At 49.7% G+C, this 18,088-nt stretch overlaps 2 protein-coding genes across 2 annotated transcripts; both read right to left on the bottom strand.

Annotated features, from left to right (window-relative positions):
* Nucleotides 1–646: 646 nt before the first annotated feature.
* MOV10 (Mov10 RISC complex RNA helicase) lies at nucleotides 647–6,555 on the bottom strand. Its single transcript, XM_058039915.1, is given in 21 exon segments — nucleotides 647–761; nucleotides 915–1,003; nucleotides 1,172–1,297; nucleotides 1,409–1,483; nucleotides 1,628–1,819; nucleotides 1,899–2,022; nucleotides 2,223–2,325; nucleotides 2,414–2,533; nucleotides 2,629–2,730; nucleotides 2,733–3,060; nucleotides 3,155–3,316; nucleotides 3,407–3,554; nucleotides 3,642–3,818; nucleotides 3,939–4,093; nucleotides 4,181–4,334; nucleotides 4,423–4,545; nucleotides 4,733–4,973; nucleotides 5,053–5,291; nucleotides 5,374–5,507; nucleotides 5,603–5,696; nucleotides 6,422–6,555. Coding segments are annotated over 21 exon segments (3,135 nt in total).
* Nucleotides 6,556–7,547: 992 nt separating this feature from the next.
* On the bottom strand, nucleotides 7,548–17,963 carry CAPZA1 (capping actin protein of muscle Z-line subunit alpha 1). Its single transcript, XM_058039902.1, has 10 exons — nucleotides 17,908–17,963; nucleotides 14,545–14,608; nucleotides 14,238–14,289; nucleotides 13,365–13,428; nucleotides 11,835–12,041; nucleotides 11,359–11,438; nucleotides 10,854–10,932; nucleotides 10,293–10,364; nucleotides 9,643–9,705; nucleotides 7,548–9,051 (listed from the first exon to the last, which is right to left on the bottom strand). Exons 1-10 carry the CDS (start codon nucleotides 17,944–17,946, stop codon nucleotides 8,911–8,913), a joined length of 861 nt encoding a protein of 286 aa, XP_057895885.1. The 5' UTR covers nucleotides 17,947–17,963; the 3' UTR covers nucleotides 7,548–8,910.
* Nucleotides 17,964–18,088: the final 125 nt, after the last annotated feature.

Below are 18,088 nucleotides of genomic sequence, written 5' to 3'. Positions count from 1 at the left end.
TCTTTAAACATTTATTCGAGGGAAATAGAGTGTCTGCACAGCCATGCCAGCTCTCAGGCCAGGCAGCTGCCCAGAGGAGAGCTGAGCCAACCCGTGCCGGACCAGGTCACTGCCTTCCCCAGTCACCCATCACAGCAGCAGTGAGCTCCCCTGGGCACCCAGTGATGCTCTTTGGAGGCCAGAGCCCCCAGGCTTAAGCCTTTCACTGAATGGTGAGACCAGTCACAGAGAGTAGTTTTGCCACAGCCATGTAAAAAAATTATTAAAATGGAGAGTTGTCCCAGTCTGGTGCTGGTGTGGGCTTCGTGGCTGGCAGCAAAGGCTGGCAACACCTTCTGGTCCCGTGAGTTCAGCCCCATCTCCACAGGGATGCATGGAGCACTCCGGGACTGGGACAGAAAAAGCAGGAGCTGCTGCAGGCTTGGGACAGGCTGAGGGGGATGCACCTTCACAGGGCTTCTCCTCCCTTCCCAGGCGCATTTCCTGCAGAGAAACCTCATGGCAGAGCTGGCTCCTGACTTTGAGATGGAGACAGGCAAGGCCTAAGCAAAAACTGATTTAAGTCCTGCTGCATTTGGGGCAGGAGAAGCCTCCCAGTGCCCCAGCTGTTACCCTGGCCGTGCTGCCAGCTCTGCTCACCTGGGTGCTAAACTCTGAGCTGCAGTGCCTGCAGGTCGTTGGCGAGTCTGTCCTCAGCTGTGCCCTCCTCCTCGAAGGGGTATCCGGTGTAGCCCCCCTGTTCCTTGCAGTACCTGAGGAACCTGCAGGTGCAGAGCGAGGGGAGCGTGGGCACACGGTGGCACCAGCCCTGCTGCTCCGTGGCAGCGGGCATGGCCTGGCACCACGTGCTGGTAGCAGGACAGGGCAGGTGCTGGTGAGCACTGCCAGGGGCCAGGAGCACAGGAGCAGCTCACCTGAGCCAGTGGTGGTCCTTGCTGAGCACAGTAGGATTACCCACCACGATCAACAGAGCCTTGGCCCGGGTGATGGCCACGTTAAGCCTCTGAAGAGGACAAGCAAGAGGGCATTACCTGCTGCAACACCTCTCATGGTCCCGCAGCCCCAGCGGGGTGCAGGCAGCTCTGGTGGCACGAGCAGCCAGAGCAGCTCTACCTGCCTGTGAGAACCACAGGGCAGAGGGGATGCCAAGGGAGAGGGGGCTAGGCAGTACCTTGGGGTTCTTGAGGAAGCCCAGCCTGAAGGTCTGGTCGAACTGGAGGTACGTGCTGCAGCTGCGCACCGTGGAGATGAGGATCACCTGCCGCTCCTGGCCCTGGAACTCTTCCACAGAGCCCACCTGGGGCACGGACAACAGGTGAGGGCCGGGAGCACCCCTGGGCTGGGGCTGTCAGGCCTCCTTCCTCCTGTGGCACAGTGTGCTCCTCTCTCCTCCATGCCCAGGACCTACCTTCAGCTGGCTGATGTCCGGCAGCTCCTGCAGATCGCGATCCAGGCAGGTGATGGCTTTCCGGATCTTCTCTACCTGAGTGGAGGCATGTGGCGAAATCCAGCCTGCACAGGGCCATCCTTGTGCCAGCCCTGTCCCAGCCCATCCATCCCAGTGCTCCCTGTCCCTAGGGAGGTCTCTGCTCTGCCTCTGCCCTGTCTGCAGAGCTGTGTCCCTCACCTGCTTCCTGTAGGGAGAGATGATGCCGATCTCCTTGGGGGACACACTGGGGCAGCTTCCCCTGCCCCGACTCTGCAGCAGCTTCTTGAGGTAGTGGACCAGGACCTCAATTTCAGCCGTGTTGAAGAATGAGGGACTCTTGGCCTCTCTCTGGTCTTCCCCACAAACCCCATGGAAGATGATGGGGAAGCCCTAGGGATGGAGAACATTTGGCTCTGCTCTGCCTGTGCCTTGGGGAACCCCCTGGGTCCGTCCCTCCTGCACCCCTCACTTTTTTGGGAAGCTCCTCCCAGGTACAAAACAGATTCCGGATGTCAGGCCCATTGCTCCTGCACACCTTCAGCTCGTTGTCATAGAAGAGCTCGTTGGGGATCCTGAGAATGGCCTCGTGGGACCTGGGAGAGGCAGGACCATGCCAGGGTGGGTGCCATGGGGGCCCAGAGCCCTCTTGGGCACCGTGCACCCAGGACAGCAGGTGCCCTCCCATCTCCCACACCAGCTGGGCACTCTGAGGCTCTGGGCGACAGATCCTGGAGCGCCATGCTCACCAATCCCTGCCGGGCTCAACCCCTTCCTGCACTATCCCTGTCCCCACCTGTAGTTCCAGAGCAGCTTGGTGATGAACTGTGGGTTGTATCCTCCACTCGACTTCTGGTACAAGGGGTTGTGCAGCATCAGCCTCTCCAGCAGCGAGGTGCCTGTGCCCAGTGATATCCTGTGGCTCCCCACAAGGCCACTCAGCCCCTGTGGGGTGCCGGCAGCACTCCCACTCCTCTCCCTACTCACCCAGACCATGCTGGATTGCCAGTGGTGAGGTCAGGACGGGGCCCAGCTGCTTGGGGTCTCCTGCCAGCACCAGCTGCCCCCCATTGGGGTTGTTCTCCTCATCCATGGGCGCCAGGAGCCCTGTGGACAGGGAGAGCTCAGCGGGGAACGGGAGGACCCCAGGCCATGCAGAGAAGCTGGCCCTTGGGGCAGCAGAGCAGGCGGGCACTGCTCACCCGCGATGGCGACGACGCTCTCCGGCTCTACCGCGTGGCCACACTCGTCGATGAACACGTGCGAGAAAAACCCAGGGGCGAAACCGGCTGACACCAGCCTGAGGAGAGACGCAGTGAGGCTGTTCTCAGCATCCTGCCCCACCTGGCCATCCTTCCCCTCCTACCCTTCACCCTCATCCTCCCACAGAGAAGGGATTTCCCTGCTGCTGCCTGCCCTCCTCCAACCCCTCCCAGCTGAGTCCCAGAGGGTCTGCTTCCACAGCCTGGCTGCAAGGCAGCTCTGGGTCCACCTGCCACGGATGCTGGGGACAATCCCAGCTCCTCTGACCTTCCTGCTGTCACCAGTGTGGTGATGATAATCCGGTAGTGGCTCAGTCTCTCCTTGCTTGGGTACACGTAGCTGCTCTGCTCATCATCCCAGTTGCAGCAGGGCTGGAGCACAGGCATTGGGTGAGGTCCCATTATCCTGGGGGATGCCAGCCCAGATGTGCTGTCAGCATTTCAGGGTGGAGGGGCAGGGACCTACCCTGATATCAGTGGGCACTTCCCTGTAGCTCCTGGAGCTGGCAATGAGCCTGTAGACATTCTGAGGGGCAATGTCCTTGATGATGCACTGGCACAGCAGGTCTGCAGCACTGTTGGAGGGGGCACAGGCCAAGATATGGGCATCCTTGAAGCATGTCCACACCTGGGTGGGAAGAGGAGGTGACAGCATTGAGCCCCATGGATGATAATGGGCAGCAATGCTCAGGGCTGGATTTGGGCACTGGCCACCCACCTGCTTGATGGCCTCCACCATAGTGACCGTCTTGCCAGTGCCAGGGGGGCCAAAGATGAGGTATGGGGCTGGCCGGGACATCCCCGTCACGATGTGGGTCACAGCTTTGCACTGCTCCTCGTTGGTCTCCAGCTTGCGGTTAAACCACCTGTGGGAGCAGAGGCTGCGCTGCCCGAGCCCCATGGCCTCCATCCCCTCGGCCCTCAGAGCCTCCACCCGCAGAACTGGGACTCACCGCGGCTGGAAGGGCCCTGAGAAGAGGGACTTGTGGCAGGAGGCGGAGGGGAACAGGAGGCTGGACAAGCCTGGGCGCACGGCCAGCACTACAGCCCGGTGCTGCACCTGCAGGGGCAGCCGGCTGAAGGTGAAGGTCACATCGAACTTCAGATTCTTCACAAACTTCTTCTGCAGCCTGGGAAGGAATGGTGTGAGCAGGACACGGGGCACTCTCCCATGCCCTCCTGGCCCTTTCCAACCCACTCTTGGCCTTTGGCATCTCTGAGAAAGGCTGCTGGGACCACACACCACTCACTTGGAGGAGAAGCCCAGCCTGACCCTGTCCAGCTCCACGCTGTGCACGTAGCCCTTGTAGCGGACGAGTGGGGAGTGGTCCCGCTCGCTGCTCAGGTGGGCAAACAGGTGGTCCCCTCTCAGCAGGGATGGGCGGTTCTCGGCCACGCCAGGCACCTGTGCCAAAGGGCCAGTGTGATGCCAGGCACTCTGGGAGTGCCAGTGTTGTGCCAGCACCCCTCCCGTCTCTCAGACCCCACGCACATTGAGAACCAGCAGTGCCCTCTCCTGCACCATGGTCACGTCCTGCATGTCGTAGCGACGGATGTCCACCTCCATCTGAATTTCCTCCAGGTGCAGCAGCAGCTGGAATTTCTTGTAGTAGTTCTCAGCCTGCAGAGGTGCTTCCAGCAGCGAGCTGAGGACAGCAGCAATGTCATTGTGTCCCAGGGACAGCTTGGCACTCAAGGAGCACCTCAGCATTGCTCTCAGCCCTTGGCACTCACCGCATGGCAGCCCAGCTGGAGCTGGCACTGGTGTTGGGTCCGAGCAGGATCGTGTCCTTGAGGCTCTTTGGGTACTGGTAGGTGCCCAGAGGGATTTCCCTCTCCAGTTCGTTTTTCAGGGAGCTGGGTGGAGGGGACAGTAGTGCCTCAGGGACTACGTGGTGTCCCCAGCCCCACTGTCACCAGCCATGGAGCAGGGTTGAAGCACTGTCCTGTGGTGCCAGGCAGTCAAGGAGCTGAACCTTGTCCTGGCTGGAGAACAGGCTGGGCCCCTCTGCTCAGGGTGGCAGCAGGTGAGCTCATCACATACCTGTCAGGGGGGATGCCATCCTCGGTGATGACTGTGACATGGCGCTGGAGGCTGGCCTCGTAGGGCTGGAAAGGTGCTGAGGGCCCCAGGTCCTTGGCCAGCTGGCTCTCAGCAATGGCAGCGATGTAGCGGGAGATGCTGAAGGACACGTCTGGCTCCTTGGTGAACTCGAAGGACACCACAGCACTGAAGTGCCCATTGCAGGTGGTGAGGCACCGCGCCTGGATGGGGTACATCCCACCTGCGGGGTGAAGGGTGAGGCTGGGTCCTGCATCCTGCGTGTGGGGCAGGGCACGGGGCAGGGGACGGATGGACCCTACCTGGGTGTAGCAGCAGGGACTGGCCCTGCACTGCCCCTTGCTCATCAGTGAAGGAGAGCTCCCGTGCCTGCTGCTGTGCCTGGAACCGCTGCAGCGTCACCACCTCTGTGCCACGGTTCTGCACCAGGACAGCCACTGTCCGTGGCTCGCCCGGCACCACCGGGAAGCGAATATTCCCGTTGCCCTGGTCATAGTCTGAGGTGATCTCCACCCCGTGCTTCCCACGAATAAGCTCAGCCCTGTGGGGAGGGAGGGTCAGGCTTTCCCAGCCGGGCTGGGGGATCCAAGGGACGTGCCAAGGTGGGGTGCTGCTGGTCATACCACTGCTTGGCATAGCGCTGGGGCATTTGCGGAGTGGAGCTGAGCTGCTGTCCTGAGGCAGACGTGGCCACGGATGTCTGTGCATTGCTCCTGGGTCGCCGGTACTGGTCTGCCACCACCACATGTCTCTTCACCTGCAAGGAGCAGCCAGAATCAGCGTGGCCCTGGGACTCTGCAGGGGGCTCCTGAGGGGCCAGTCCTAGTGGGCACTGCACCAGCACAAACTCACCTTGAATTTCACCAGATCTCCGCGCACCTGAACCTGGTGGGTTGTCCTCAGCGCAAACAACATGAAGGAAAAATTGGGCGTCCTTGCCTCAGTCCTGCGGAGACAAGGGAGAGGGTTTGTGTGGGAGAGTGTGACTCAGGGCCATGGGCACAGGCAGCTGGGGTGAGGCAAGTGGGAAGATGAAGCAGGACACTGAGGCTGCAGTGAGGGGGCTCTCAGCAGGTGCCCTCTGCTCCCGCAGAGGAAGAAAGGCTTCCCACTGGCCTGTGCAAATCTTACATCCCTGCTGGCTGCTCCAGCTGTGCCATTGCTGTCCCAGCTATGCCACAGCCATTCCAGCTGTCCCACTGCATCACTGCCTGGTCCTGACAGTCATGCAGCCCCTGCCCATGCCAGTGCTGTGGAGCTGAGCTGGCACAGGTGGTGGCTCTGCTAAGGCACAGCCACTGTGCTCCCAGCAGCGATGACTCCCCAGGTACCTCCTCACAGTCCCACCGGTGCACCGAGCCCTGGCTTTGCCAATGATTAACAGCGGTGACATTGCACAAGGGCCAGTGTAATTGGTGTCAGCAGGGTGAGGTGGGGAGTGTGGTGGGCAGTGGGTGTCCAAGGCCATCCCCAGGCAGCTGCTGGGGGCCCATGGAGCTGGGGATCACCCCAGCAGGGCTTTGGTGAGACAGGTGAGCTTGGGGACCCCAGTGATGCTGCTGGGGACCAGTGATGCCGGCCAGGCACTGGGGATGCTGGCCCGGGGTTTGGGAGATGCTGGCCCGGGTCTGTTCCAGGTGATGTCGCCCGGGTCTGGCCGAGGGCTCTCACCTGCCGCGGAACTCCTGGTTGTAGATGGTCCGCAGCGTTTCCCGCAGGCTGGTCTGCTCCCGGCCCGTGTCCTGCAGGAACTGCACGAATTGACACCCCCAGAGACTGGCCTCCGCCACGCTGAACCGCGGCATGGTCGAGCCGAGCCGAGCCGAGCCGAGCCGAGCCGTGCCGAGATGGTGCCGCGTCCAGGAGTGCCAGGTCAAACCGGGCTGGGCTGGGCTGAGCCAGGGCGGGTCGCGCACGGAGAAACGAAAGCGAAAGAGGCCGTGGGGCCGCGGGCCCGCCCGGCTGGGGCGGATCGGGGCTGGCAGGGGACAGCCCGGGGCAGCAGCCGGGGGGAGAAGGGCCCGAGGCAGGCACGGCACCAGGCCGGCTGCGGGGTGATTAGCGAAAGATGTGGAGAAGGACAGAGAGATAGAAACGCTTTTAAGGCTGGAGCACTGGCGGTGAACTGCTCCCAGCGTGCCCAAGGAGCAGGAGCCTAGCCTTGAGGCAGATAAAAGCTGCGTTGTGTGCAGAGCCTTATCTTGCGCCCTGCTTCGGCTTCACATTCTTGGAATTGCCGCAGCCCACAGCACCTGAGGCCCACACAACCTGCCATCTCCCCTGGGTGCTGCGCAGGCAGGAGCCGCTTAAACTGCCCGTGAGCAGCTCCTGCAGAGCTGCGCAAACCCTCCGAAAAGCCCAGCTTTCAGGATACAACCAGGATACAAAACGGATGTGTAGGATACAACCAGGAGTGTCCGAAGCAGGCTAAAGTAAGACTCTGAGAGTGAGTGGAATGACCTCCTTGCTGCCTTTTTCCCAGGGTGAGGAGCTGCAATAAAGCTCTGTGATGGTTTCTATTTTAGTTTGGAAGCTCAGCCCTCCAGTTCCCATGTCTGTATACCAGGGCATTTGGACTGATACCATCCCTGCCTTAGTCATGGAACTGTTAAGATTGGAAAAGACCTTTGAGATCATTAAAGTCCAACCATCAACCCAGCACTACCACTGTGATCACCACTAAAGCAGGTCCTCAAGTACCACATTCACATTTTTGAACACTTTCCGGGATGGTAATGCCATTTCCTAGACTTCAGGAATTAAAAGGAATGAGACCATGAAAGAACAGACACAAATGGCTTTAAACAAAGACTGGTGTATTTGCACTAGACTAGTTGATACAGAGGATGCCTGAGGGATGAATTGTCAGTCTCAGCAGCAAATACAAATATATTTTAATTAGTTAAAACTCACAAAGGATAAGCACTTATTTTGTGGTGTTACTGTGCAAAACCTGAAGCGTAATGCACAGGCAACCCCACCCCTCTCTTCCCAACCCTTTTTCCTTTGTGTATTTAAAAACAAGAAGACATGAGCCAGTTTAAAAACCAGAACCTGCAAGGCGCCCAGTGATAACCAAGTGCAAACAAAGCAAAGGGAGTTCACCAAAGGAGGTTCACTTTGTAGCGAATCTGTGTTCCAAGATCTGAGAAAGGCGTATGTCTATCTCTTCATCCTCCCCTTCAGAGAAACTGTTATGACTGCTAGGTTTGATGTTAGAGGGGGAAAATAATAATGCAGAGCAAGCATGTAGAAGAGATTCATTCCAAAATCCCCTCTAAGCATGACAACAAACTGTCCACAACTGAGACAAATGGAAAGGATTTTTTCTTTCACTTTGGTGCAAGTTTATTTATTTTGTACACTATCCATCCATACACCTGCGATACAAATCTATGAACCTGCCACAAAGCATTAAAGCACAACATACCTATTATTTTGTAGACATTTGCATTTTTAATCACCATCCAGCCCTTGTGGATCAGCAGTGACTCATCTTGTAGTTCTGTAAAAATGCAGATGTCTGGTAACCGTACGTACACAAGAAAGGGGAGAAGAAAAATGTTCACTTTTAGGGAACATGGCTCAAATCTTCAGATTTAAAAAAAGTTACGTCCCCGGAAGAGCTGGGTCAGTAGGGAATTCTGTAAAGGATCCTGTAAACTCATTTTCTACAGCAAAATCTAAGCCTGCAGGCATCTGCTTTGTGGAGGTTGGGAATAAGGATACACGAGGACTCACTGTCTTGCACTTACTGTGTCTTGCAGCGCCGTGAGCTCTTGGCAGGTTTGACAAACTTACTGGATACCTGGAGTGCTGGATACAGGTGAAGGGAGCGCTCCATACCCTCTCCTGGGGTAATAATAGGGCTTTTCCAGCTAGGAAGTTTTCCAGCCAGTGACTGAAAACAGCTATACTTCTGAGCCATGAATGGCTGAATTTAAATGACCTATTAAATGCAGCTACAACAGGAAGTTTATGTGGCAGGAAACACAAAACACAAAGACAACTATTTGTTCCACGGTTCCCTCTCAGGCTAGAAAACCTGGTAACTTTGAAAGCCCTAAAAATGCTGCTCTGGTTTAAAAACCATCTACTTGGCATAGGACCGTATTTGTTTTTTTGCACACGACTGCTTCATACACCTCCTTGTTTCTGCATTAAGCATTCTGCATTTCTTTGCCAATCTTGTAGCTGAGGATTTTGTTCCAGTCAATCTTGGTGCGGGTGACGGGCAGCTGCCGGCGTAAGGCTTTGAAAGTGGTGTCTGACATAGTCTGGTAGTTTTCACTGATTGCTGTCTGCAAGGGCAAGCACATTTGGTGAGGGCACACATAAAACACTATGAGAACGCACAAGTTAGTGTTAAAGCCACAAACTCCTTTCTGTAAGGTGTAAGGCCCACTATTAACTAAATTAATAAGGCAGTCATCAGTGTGTGTGCAAGTCAAAGGCTTTTTATTCACCTTCCCTGTAATGTAGCAGCATCTCCTTAGGTCTTTCACTGACTTATCTCTTTCCAGTCTCCTGGCACAGAGGCTGGGACAATGCAAAAGCTGTTGCACAAATTTCCTCCTAGGAATTTTTAACTGTCACAGAGGAAAATACATTGACTCACCCACTCCTCCCTCCCATGCTTGTTCCAGGAATCATTTGTAACCCTTTAAAAAAACTGTACAGTAAACCTGATAGTTAATTACAACACACCTTGGTAACTTTACAGCTTTGTAACTATATTTTTTAAACAAATACTGCTACCCTTTTCTAAGCAATTCTTACAGGCAATACCAGATTCAGCAAGGAACAGAACGAGAGGTCACTTTTCCATGTTTCTATTAACTGCAAATGGAGACTGATATGATTCTGTTTTATGTAACTACCACTGATCTTACCTGGTACTCGTTTTCTGCATTTTCTATGATCTTAATAAATTCCTTAGCAGTTTGGACATCACTCTACAAAGGAAAAAAAAGTTTGCATGTTTAAGAGCAACTTACAAAACTTACATAAGCTACACAATAGATTTATTCTCAAATGATAGGCTGAGTATAGATAAAGTAGGTAACAACATCAGCTTGTGCCTTGTGGTTGTAGCTGGGTTCCTTTCACTTACTACACACTAGGTAGAGCTTGTGCTCCAAACTGGAACAGAGCTGCACCCTAGTGAGCAAAAAGGAAGTGGACCTTCATAGTAAAATGAGTCACTTTGCAGCTGTTGCTCCCTCTACCAAACTAGAGGAATTCTTAATTTGCCTTAGCATATGTCTCTTACTGTTTCTTTCCGTTGGACAGAGATAGAAAAGCATATTCTGTCCTTTTTAACCCTAACTACTAAGAGAAGCTTTCCAATAGAGACTTTCTAATAAGACTGAATTTTAAGCAGTTGGGAATCTGGGATTCCTACATGACTGTAAACACCACAGTGACTGTTCACCCAAAAATTACTTTAAAGTCAAGAGAATGCAGTCATAGCAGCATGCTTCGTGAGCTGTTAAAGGAGTGAAAACAGTTGCTTATCATAAAGATCTTTTAGCATACTTACTGACACCTGTACAGAGTCCTGAATGTCTTTGTGACTAACCAACTGGACATTGCCATCTTCATAGTAATGGACCTGGACAAAAAGACACAATGCAGGTTTTATTATGACCACTCCCTCCAGAATTCCTGAGTCCCTCAAATGCTACTAAAATGGCACAACAGAGCATTGTGCCAGTCTTCTCTGCTTACATAGGGACTAAAAGCAGGATGGATTTTCTAAAAGGTTTCATTCTTTGTCAAGACTGTTCAAGATTATGTTAATCAGTAAATGCCTAGAGCTAAGAGCAATTATAAAAGACTCAAGGTAGAGATTTTAGCCCTATAAAGTGAAGCAAAGTAGAGGTCTATAGGGTAATGCCACATAATAAACCACAGGCCAGATCTGAAACTATTACTAGAATACTAGATTTAAGAATTACTTTCTTGAATTGTTTATTTAATAACATCCTGACTTGAGAAGGACATCTCTGCTGCATTTCAGCACCTCACTCTGGGACAAATGCATTTGTGTAAGACAAGCACAATGCACCTCCTCCTGTTACTGCTAGGAAAAATAACTCACCTGGATTTTGAGCACTGCAGCCACTTGAGCTGTTGGTGGTGTGATGGTAAACTTCCATTCTGATCTCCAACGCCCATTCCTAGAAGCAATCAAAGCATGAAAAAACTATTTCCAAGAAGCTCTAACAGCAAAAAGAATGAAATTAATGACCAAGTTGTTTCTGATGTTGTCTTATCACCAATACCACATGGGATTTAGTGCTTTAGATGGCATGGAGTTAAATTTCTGCAGCCCAGCTGAATACAATGCAACTTCAGTACAAAGAAGCTCCAGAGATGTAAAGGAGTATCTATCCAGCTCTGACAATGCCTTTTTCTCTGGAGAGGTCACAGGAAGAGTTTTGCTAAGTGCCAAGGGGGCTGCAAGGAAAACACACTACAGAAGGAAAAGAACTTCTTGGGAAGCCCAAAACTCCCTGTCCTTCGGACTGTGTCAGAGCTAGAGGATGGGTTGGTTTGAGGAACCAGGCAAAGGAAGAAAACACACCATGTTGAAATAGTCTTACCAGAAGTTTTTGGGCTGAAACTGGTGGCTCTCAATACAGGCAATAATTGTCTGCTGTCCATCTATAGATTTACCATAAACCTGTATTTAGAAAAAGAGTTAAAAAGGCCCAAGAGCTAAGGAAAGCCATTTTTAGTCTCTGTTCTTGGCAGCAGGGTGCAGGCTGCTGTGGCGGTACCTCACTGGGAACATGCACCACGAGTTACATTGTCCAACACCTCCCGTGGCAGGTATCTTATTATGGGTAGGTGTGAAGGTGCTTGGCAGTCATGCCTATGAAAAAGGTCTAATTCACCTTTACCTCTGTGTGCATGCCAAGATAGTTGCACCCTCTTTGGAAATCATTCAAGTCATTCCAAAGTTAGCCAAAATGCTAGTGAGGATGGAGAATTCTAACAGCTCTGCCCAGCACAGTCTGCTCTGGGACTGAGTGACTCAGAGCAATGCACTTTCAGGGAAACAAGATGGATACTCAACAGTGCAGAAGCCATTGGGGTAATGATCTTTGACGTAGGCTCTCAATGCACTGTCACAGGCATCTCTCCATTGTTTTAAAGCCGATTCTGTGTCCTCGGGCTGGGGATCACTTGCTTCTTTCCTTAAGTGGTCAAACTTAAAAGAAAGCTTGTTTCTTGGGTCTAAAAATCTGCCATTGCCCAGATCACCATGTTCTGTGATTAAGACCTGGAACAGAAGTTGAAATGATGATACATTTAGGCTGATATAGATGTATTATTTTGCATTTTTCCCTACTTGCGTATCAGTGTTACATTAGGTATTTTCATTGAGCTACAAGGTCACACAGGAAAATCAAGATTTTATGATATTAATAATTTAAATTAGTAGTTGTTGTGAGCCTAAAGGTAACTCTGCTCTCCACAGTAATACTGCACTTAGATTTCTGTCCCAGAAAAGACTGAACTATAATAATGTATATATTCGGCTTAAAATTGGGTATCCTTACAATAGAAGCAGGTTGCTTTGCCTTTAAAGTTATTTTAGCTGTATTCCTTCTACGTTTCTAAAGGAAACAGAGACTTTTACTCTGAAATCTACCATTTATTGCCATGCTCCATGCTTTGCAATAGCTCTACTTCTAGGCAAGAAGGGTACATAGATGTGACTACTTCTAAAATATACCAACTAAAGCAGACCACAAAGCAGCCTTGCACATTCTCTTCTTTTTTCTTTTTCACCTTAATTCTCTGGTTTCCCAGATATTGACTTTATTGGGGTGGGTTTTTGTTTTTTTTTTTAGTTTTTTGCAAGTTGTACTGTAACTTTCTCATCAAAGCTATTTCAATGAACAGCCCCCTTAATATATGCCTCCCATACTCCCATAAACATATCTGGGACACTAGAAAAGCTGGGTCAGAGCTTGGCTCAGAGAACAGAGCAGATGGTCAGGCAGCTTTCTGGCTTCTCTACGACTTGCTGTTTGTTCTAAAAAAAAAGAATTAAAAAAAACCCTGAAATAACTTGTTTTGCTGGCATAGACTGGATAGTATTAGGTATAATCACTATACCAAATCAATGATTTGGTATAAATAAAGATAAGTTTGTTTTTTAGGGTAGCTGGGAATGGATTAAGATTGCAGAAAATAAACCAAACAAACTATTAAGAATCTATTATCAATTGTCAGTAGGAACTGCAAGCAAGTAGCAACATAAGGATTTTTAAGTGAGCTTTAAATAGACAGTAATCTTTAATCACTCATACTCTTAAGTAAAATTCCAGTGACTTCAGCGTGCAGCTTTAAGGAACAATGAATTGGATTTGCTAAGTAGTACAACACAGAACTTGAAGAGAATATCTTGGTTATGCTTTGTTCTTATCAAAGTAAGTTTGTCATATTGATATGTGGAGGAGTGGTACCTTGTGAGCAGAACGAGTGAGTCAGCTGATGGTGATGTTGGCTTGTGAGCCAACATCCTGATGAAACAACATTTTTATTGCTTTTTCAGAGTGCAGTAATACAACCTGGAGCGTACAAAGTTTCCTCTTACCTGATCCTCGTACCCTTCTATCTTCACTGGGGTGAACTGATCCATGTTGTACTGTGCAAATGCACTGTGGAGCACCAAAGGAACATGAACTTTAGCTGCACGTGCACATTTATTCTGACTCAAGGATTATATTGCAGCAAACATCAACTTAATTGGGCAAACGATACACACAAGCACTGTTAAAGGATTTTCCAATACCTTTCACTGTAGATAGCTATAAACCCCAGGTCTAAAAGCATGTTTGTCTAGGGATGGCCAGGAAAATACAGAGTTCAAAAGTAGAACAGGAGATAGCCTGTGGAAATGTGAGCAAGCCAAGGCAAAACAGGAACACCCCAGCTACAATTTAGACAGCAGCAAGGTAAATAAATGAGTAGACAAATATTTACAACAATTTTCTTATGCAAAGACTTGCTGACTGACATGTCACCTAGCTTGATATATATATTAGCATCAAAAAGCCTGTATGTGTAATCTTTAAGCACCTTCTGATGAAGCTGTGGAAGTAAACAACAAATTTTTATTGAGGGCAGTTCCTTTTCTAAACTTAGGCTATGGATTAATCAGTATTTCAGGCTTCACTAACTTTATAAATCAGATGATTCAACATGATCAGACATTGCTGCTGCTGCAGAGTTAAACTTTTTGGCAGCATGCCTTCCTGTCAGTTTTATACAGCACAAATTCCCATCTAGGGCTTTTAAAAAGAATCATCCACACCTTTCATTATGTATTTCGTTAGGTGGGCTAAGGAATTACATAAGATTACTCTGAACGCAGCAAATGGTTTTCTTTGTCACAGAACGATGAGTATAACAAAACAGAAGGATCTCTCATGGTAATTTGACTTGTGTTTGGAATCTCAGTACTTACTGTGCTGCTCCTTCCCTGAGAAGATTGTCATTGTTAAGCAATAACCGGACATCTGGAGAAGAAAGGGTCCAGGTGTGTTACTGGATTTTTTATCAAATGCTTCTCTTTACACACTTTATTTTTAACTGTACACGTGCAAACATTAAAAGATGAAATAATTTCATTAGGCAGAAATAGTCCAGAAGAACTGCATGCTTTCCCAGGCCACTTAACCTTAAAAGCAGTATGGTATGACACAGCCTTAGATTCTTATAATAGATAAAACATGAAGAAAACATCACAGATCATTTTTTCCTTAATTGCTTACCATTGAATACTTCATTGAACTCTCCAGGGGGAGCATGAGTGATGAATTTTGCAGCTATACGCACCTACAATGAAGTAGAAAAGTAATTAAATACAGAAGATAACTTACTGAGTTCACACATATTGAAGCAATTCACCAACAAAACCACCTCTGAAGGGACAGAAGGTGGCAGATTTAGGGAGAAATCTAGGCATGCATTGTCAAGGTAGAAATAGTCTAGTAAGACTGATTAAAGCAAGGCTGGACAGGGCTTGGAGCAACCTGGTCTAGTGGAAAGTGGGCAAGGGGTGGAACTGGATGATCTTCAAGGTCCCTTTCATTCAACCCAAACCATTCTGGGTTTCTGTGGAGGCACGTGATGATGAAGGAAGGCATTAATAACTGAGAAAGCCAAATTTCAATGTCCAGAAACTCCGAATCTGGAAGAGAAAAACCCCGTCTCTTCTAAAAGTGTAATAAAACTGCAATGTGTTCCGAAATCCAATATACATGTCTTGCACAGTTAGAATTTAGGTGGTCCAAGTAATGGTTCTGTTGGAATTGGTAAGAGTTTATGGTTTTCATTATAAAACCTTTTATAGCTTTTGCAGGACCAAAGGGAATAGAAAGATCTTGGAAGAAATGAAAACGGAAATGCCACAAAATTAAACCTCTCCCTTAGAGTAATACAAACGTCCCATTTCCTCTGACAGCTAACATTTCCAGCTAACAAAGCTGACCAATGAGCCTCTCTGGTCTAACAAGACATTTATTGAAAGTGACTAAAGAATTGTTCATTAGAACTCTATTTTCTACTTTTCATTCTGAGCAGCAAAACAAAGAATTGTGTTTATATATGTAACTGCTTCACTTGAGTTATCACCAGAGCTGGAAATAATTCACTTCTCTCAACAGTCTTCTCTGTTTTAATTAGAAATTGTTTGTATTGTTTGTCACATAATTATTTTAAGCAAGCCAGGAAAAGAAATAAATACCTTTCCAAACAAAAGCTAATTGCCTTATTCCAACAGGATCAAGTAACAACTCTGCCTTAACTGGACTGAGCTTCAGATAAAAATAGACTTCTTCCAAATTAGTAATGATTTTGAAAAACAGAATATATATTATTTGTGCCTGAAGAAATTATGCAATACAAAGAAAACATTAAAAAGACAGTATCTTGTGTAGTTGATCAATAAAATAGAAAACATTTCGGTCAAACTATTGAAATCAGGAGTGCAGGAAACAGGCTGGGGAGAGATTAATTTGAAATGTCAAGCACTTGAACGGTTGTTGGTTTTTGGAGCGGTTTGATTGGAGGGCGGTGTCAGGATGCTCCTCTGCAGAAACACCAAAATAGGACTTTCTGCAATCTGCCCCATTTCCTGGCCCCCGGGGCCATTTCAGGTGTCATTTCAGCTCTGCAGCATCAACTTCCTGCTTCTAAAATGGGGAAAGTGTCTGAGGGGAAGGGAAGCTGCTCAGCCGTTAGTTTAAACTGGCAAAACAGCAGCAGAATGAGCTTGAGCAAAACGGGAGATTTCAGAGGAACTTACAAGGAAATCACGGAATCACAGACTGGTTGGGTTGGAAGGGACCTTAAAGCTCCTCCAGTGTCCCCCCTGCCATGGCAGGGACACCTCCCACTGTCCCAGGTGCTCCCAGCCCTGTCCAGCCTGGCCGTGGGCACTGCCAGGGATCCAGGGCCTGCCCACCCTGCCAGGGAACAATTCCTAATTCCCCATCTCCCACCCATCCCTGCCCTCTGGCAGTGGGAGCCATTCCCTGTGTCCTGTCCCCCCTGTCACTCCAGGCCTTGTCCCCAGTCCCTCCTCAGCTCTCTTGGAGCCCCTTTAAGTGCTGGAAGGGGATCTAAAATCTCCCTGGAGCGTTCTCTTCTCTGGACTGGACACTCCCAGCTTTCCCACCCTGTCTGAGAAATTAATCTCTTACCTAAAATATGCCCAAAGAGAATAAAGGAGTAAAGCTTGGAGGATGGAAGGAATTAATTTTGTTGCTCAACTGACGTTTTTGGGTTTTTCCTTTACTTTAAAGTACCGCTAAACTCAAACTTAAAAAATTAACGTATATAAAGTTCTCGTCTCATCTGAATAGTCACATGCTACAGAAAATCCTTGCTGCATGTTTCTCTTTCAGATCCTCCCTTGAGGTTATCCTTCTCTGCCTGTGTGAGGCATGGAGTTAGTTGAAATTGAATGTTCTAAAGGCCTATATCAATTCTGCTCTGGAATACTTATTTCAAACAACATCACCTAAAATACTAACAGATGAACTGCACCTCTAAAGCCCTGCTTGTTTCACAGATGATGTCACTGAAATGAAGCTGAAATTACAGTTTAAAGGAAAAATGAAAGCAACAGCCGGACTTGTAGGACCCTTGAAGATCCATGAGCCTGAACAACTCCTCCAGAATGTTAAGAAATGAAGCAAGTAATAAGTGTAACACTTCTATGATGTAAGGAAGAGTAACAGTGCATTTTTAGACTAGTGCGTGCAGACAAAATTGTATTACCAAGTGGAGAACTTGCAGTATGTAACTTTCTCCACATTCCTACACAAGAAGAACAAACTGCTCATTTCCCCCTTTCCTAAAATAATTATGGCTCTATTTACTCTGACTTAGGCCTTTCCATCCAGCTTAATTCTCAGGATCTACATTGCAGTTCCTGTCAGCATCTGGGGTGAGCAAAAAATGCAACAGCACACTCGGAGGGTGTTTAGGAAGTGAAGAGATTGCAAAACACCTTACAGACACGCTGGTTACTTTGCTGATTTGGGAAAACCAGCATAGAAAACACATTTTCACAAAATTATTTTGGTTGGGAAAAACCTTCAAGATCACCAAGCGATCCAGCTGTGACTGTCTCCCACGCTGTCAACAAGATCAGAGCACTGGGTGCCACGTCCAGTCCTTCCTTGATCAGGGATAGGGACTCCACCACCTCCCTGGGCAACCCCTTCCATTGTCTAAATACCCTTTCTGTTAAGAAGCTCCGCCTGATGTCCAACCTACACCTCCCCTGGTTTAGGTTGAGACTATATCCATTTTCATGCAAAACGACCGGCCGGGACCCATCAGCTGCACCGAGGCAATAAGGAAATCGAAAGGCAATGAGGAAATGGGAAGGCAATGAGGAATTCGGAAAGCAATGAGGAATTCGGAAGGCAAAGTGCTGGTAAGGAACAGCCGGTGCTTCAGCCGGGCGGCGGCGGCCCGGTGGTCTCGGGAGCCCGCCCACCCCGAAGCACTCGCAGGCCGGCACACCGGCACCAGGCGAGCTCGCCCGCCGCTCCCCAGCCAGTGCCCTCCCGGGGGCAGCGGCACAGGCGCACGGCGGAGAGAGGGCCACCCCCTCCCTTTACCTTCTCCTCATCCGACACCCGCTCCTCCAGGTCCGCCATCTTGGCAGCTGTGTGCCCGGCCCCGCACAGTGCATGCCGGGAGCGCTGGGCGGCGGACCGAACGCGCTGGCCGCGCCATCTTAACTGCGGGCAGACGCCGCGTGGCGGCCATCGTAGAAAAGGGTGGGTTCTCCCGGTACCG

This window comes from Melospiza georgiana, chromosome 23 (assembly GCF_028018845.1).
Source record: "Melospiza georgiana isolate bMelGeo1 chromosome 23, bMelGeo1.pri, whole genome shotgun sequence".
Classification (NCBI taxonomy): Eukaryota; Metazoa; Chordata; class Aves; order Passeriformes; family Passerellidae; genus Melospiza; species Melospiza georgiana.
Note: the sequence above shows the minus strand (reverse complement) of the source record. Positions and strands in the feature narration are given on the sequence as shown.

Excerpts from the sequence above, each read along its gene's own strand:
- CAPZA1 (XM_058039902.1), bottom strand. The coding sequence starts at position 17,946 with ATGGCGGACCTGGAGGAGCGGGTGTCGGATGAGGAGAAG. Across the intron at positions 11,439-11,834 it reads ACCCCAATGGCTTCTGCACT|GTTTATGGTAAATCTATAGA; the intron begins GTTGAGTATCCA and ends TTCTAAATACAG. Across the intron at positions 10,365-10,853 it reads CTGCAGTGCTCAAAATCCAG|GTCCATTACTATGAAGATGG; the intron begins GTGAGTTATTTT and ends CTTTTTGTCCAG.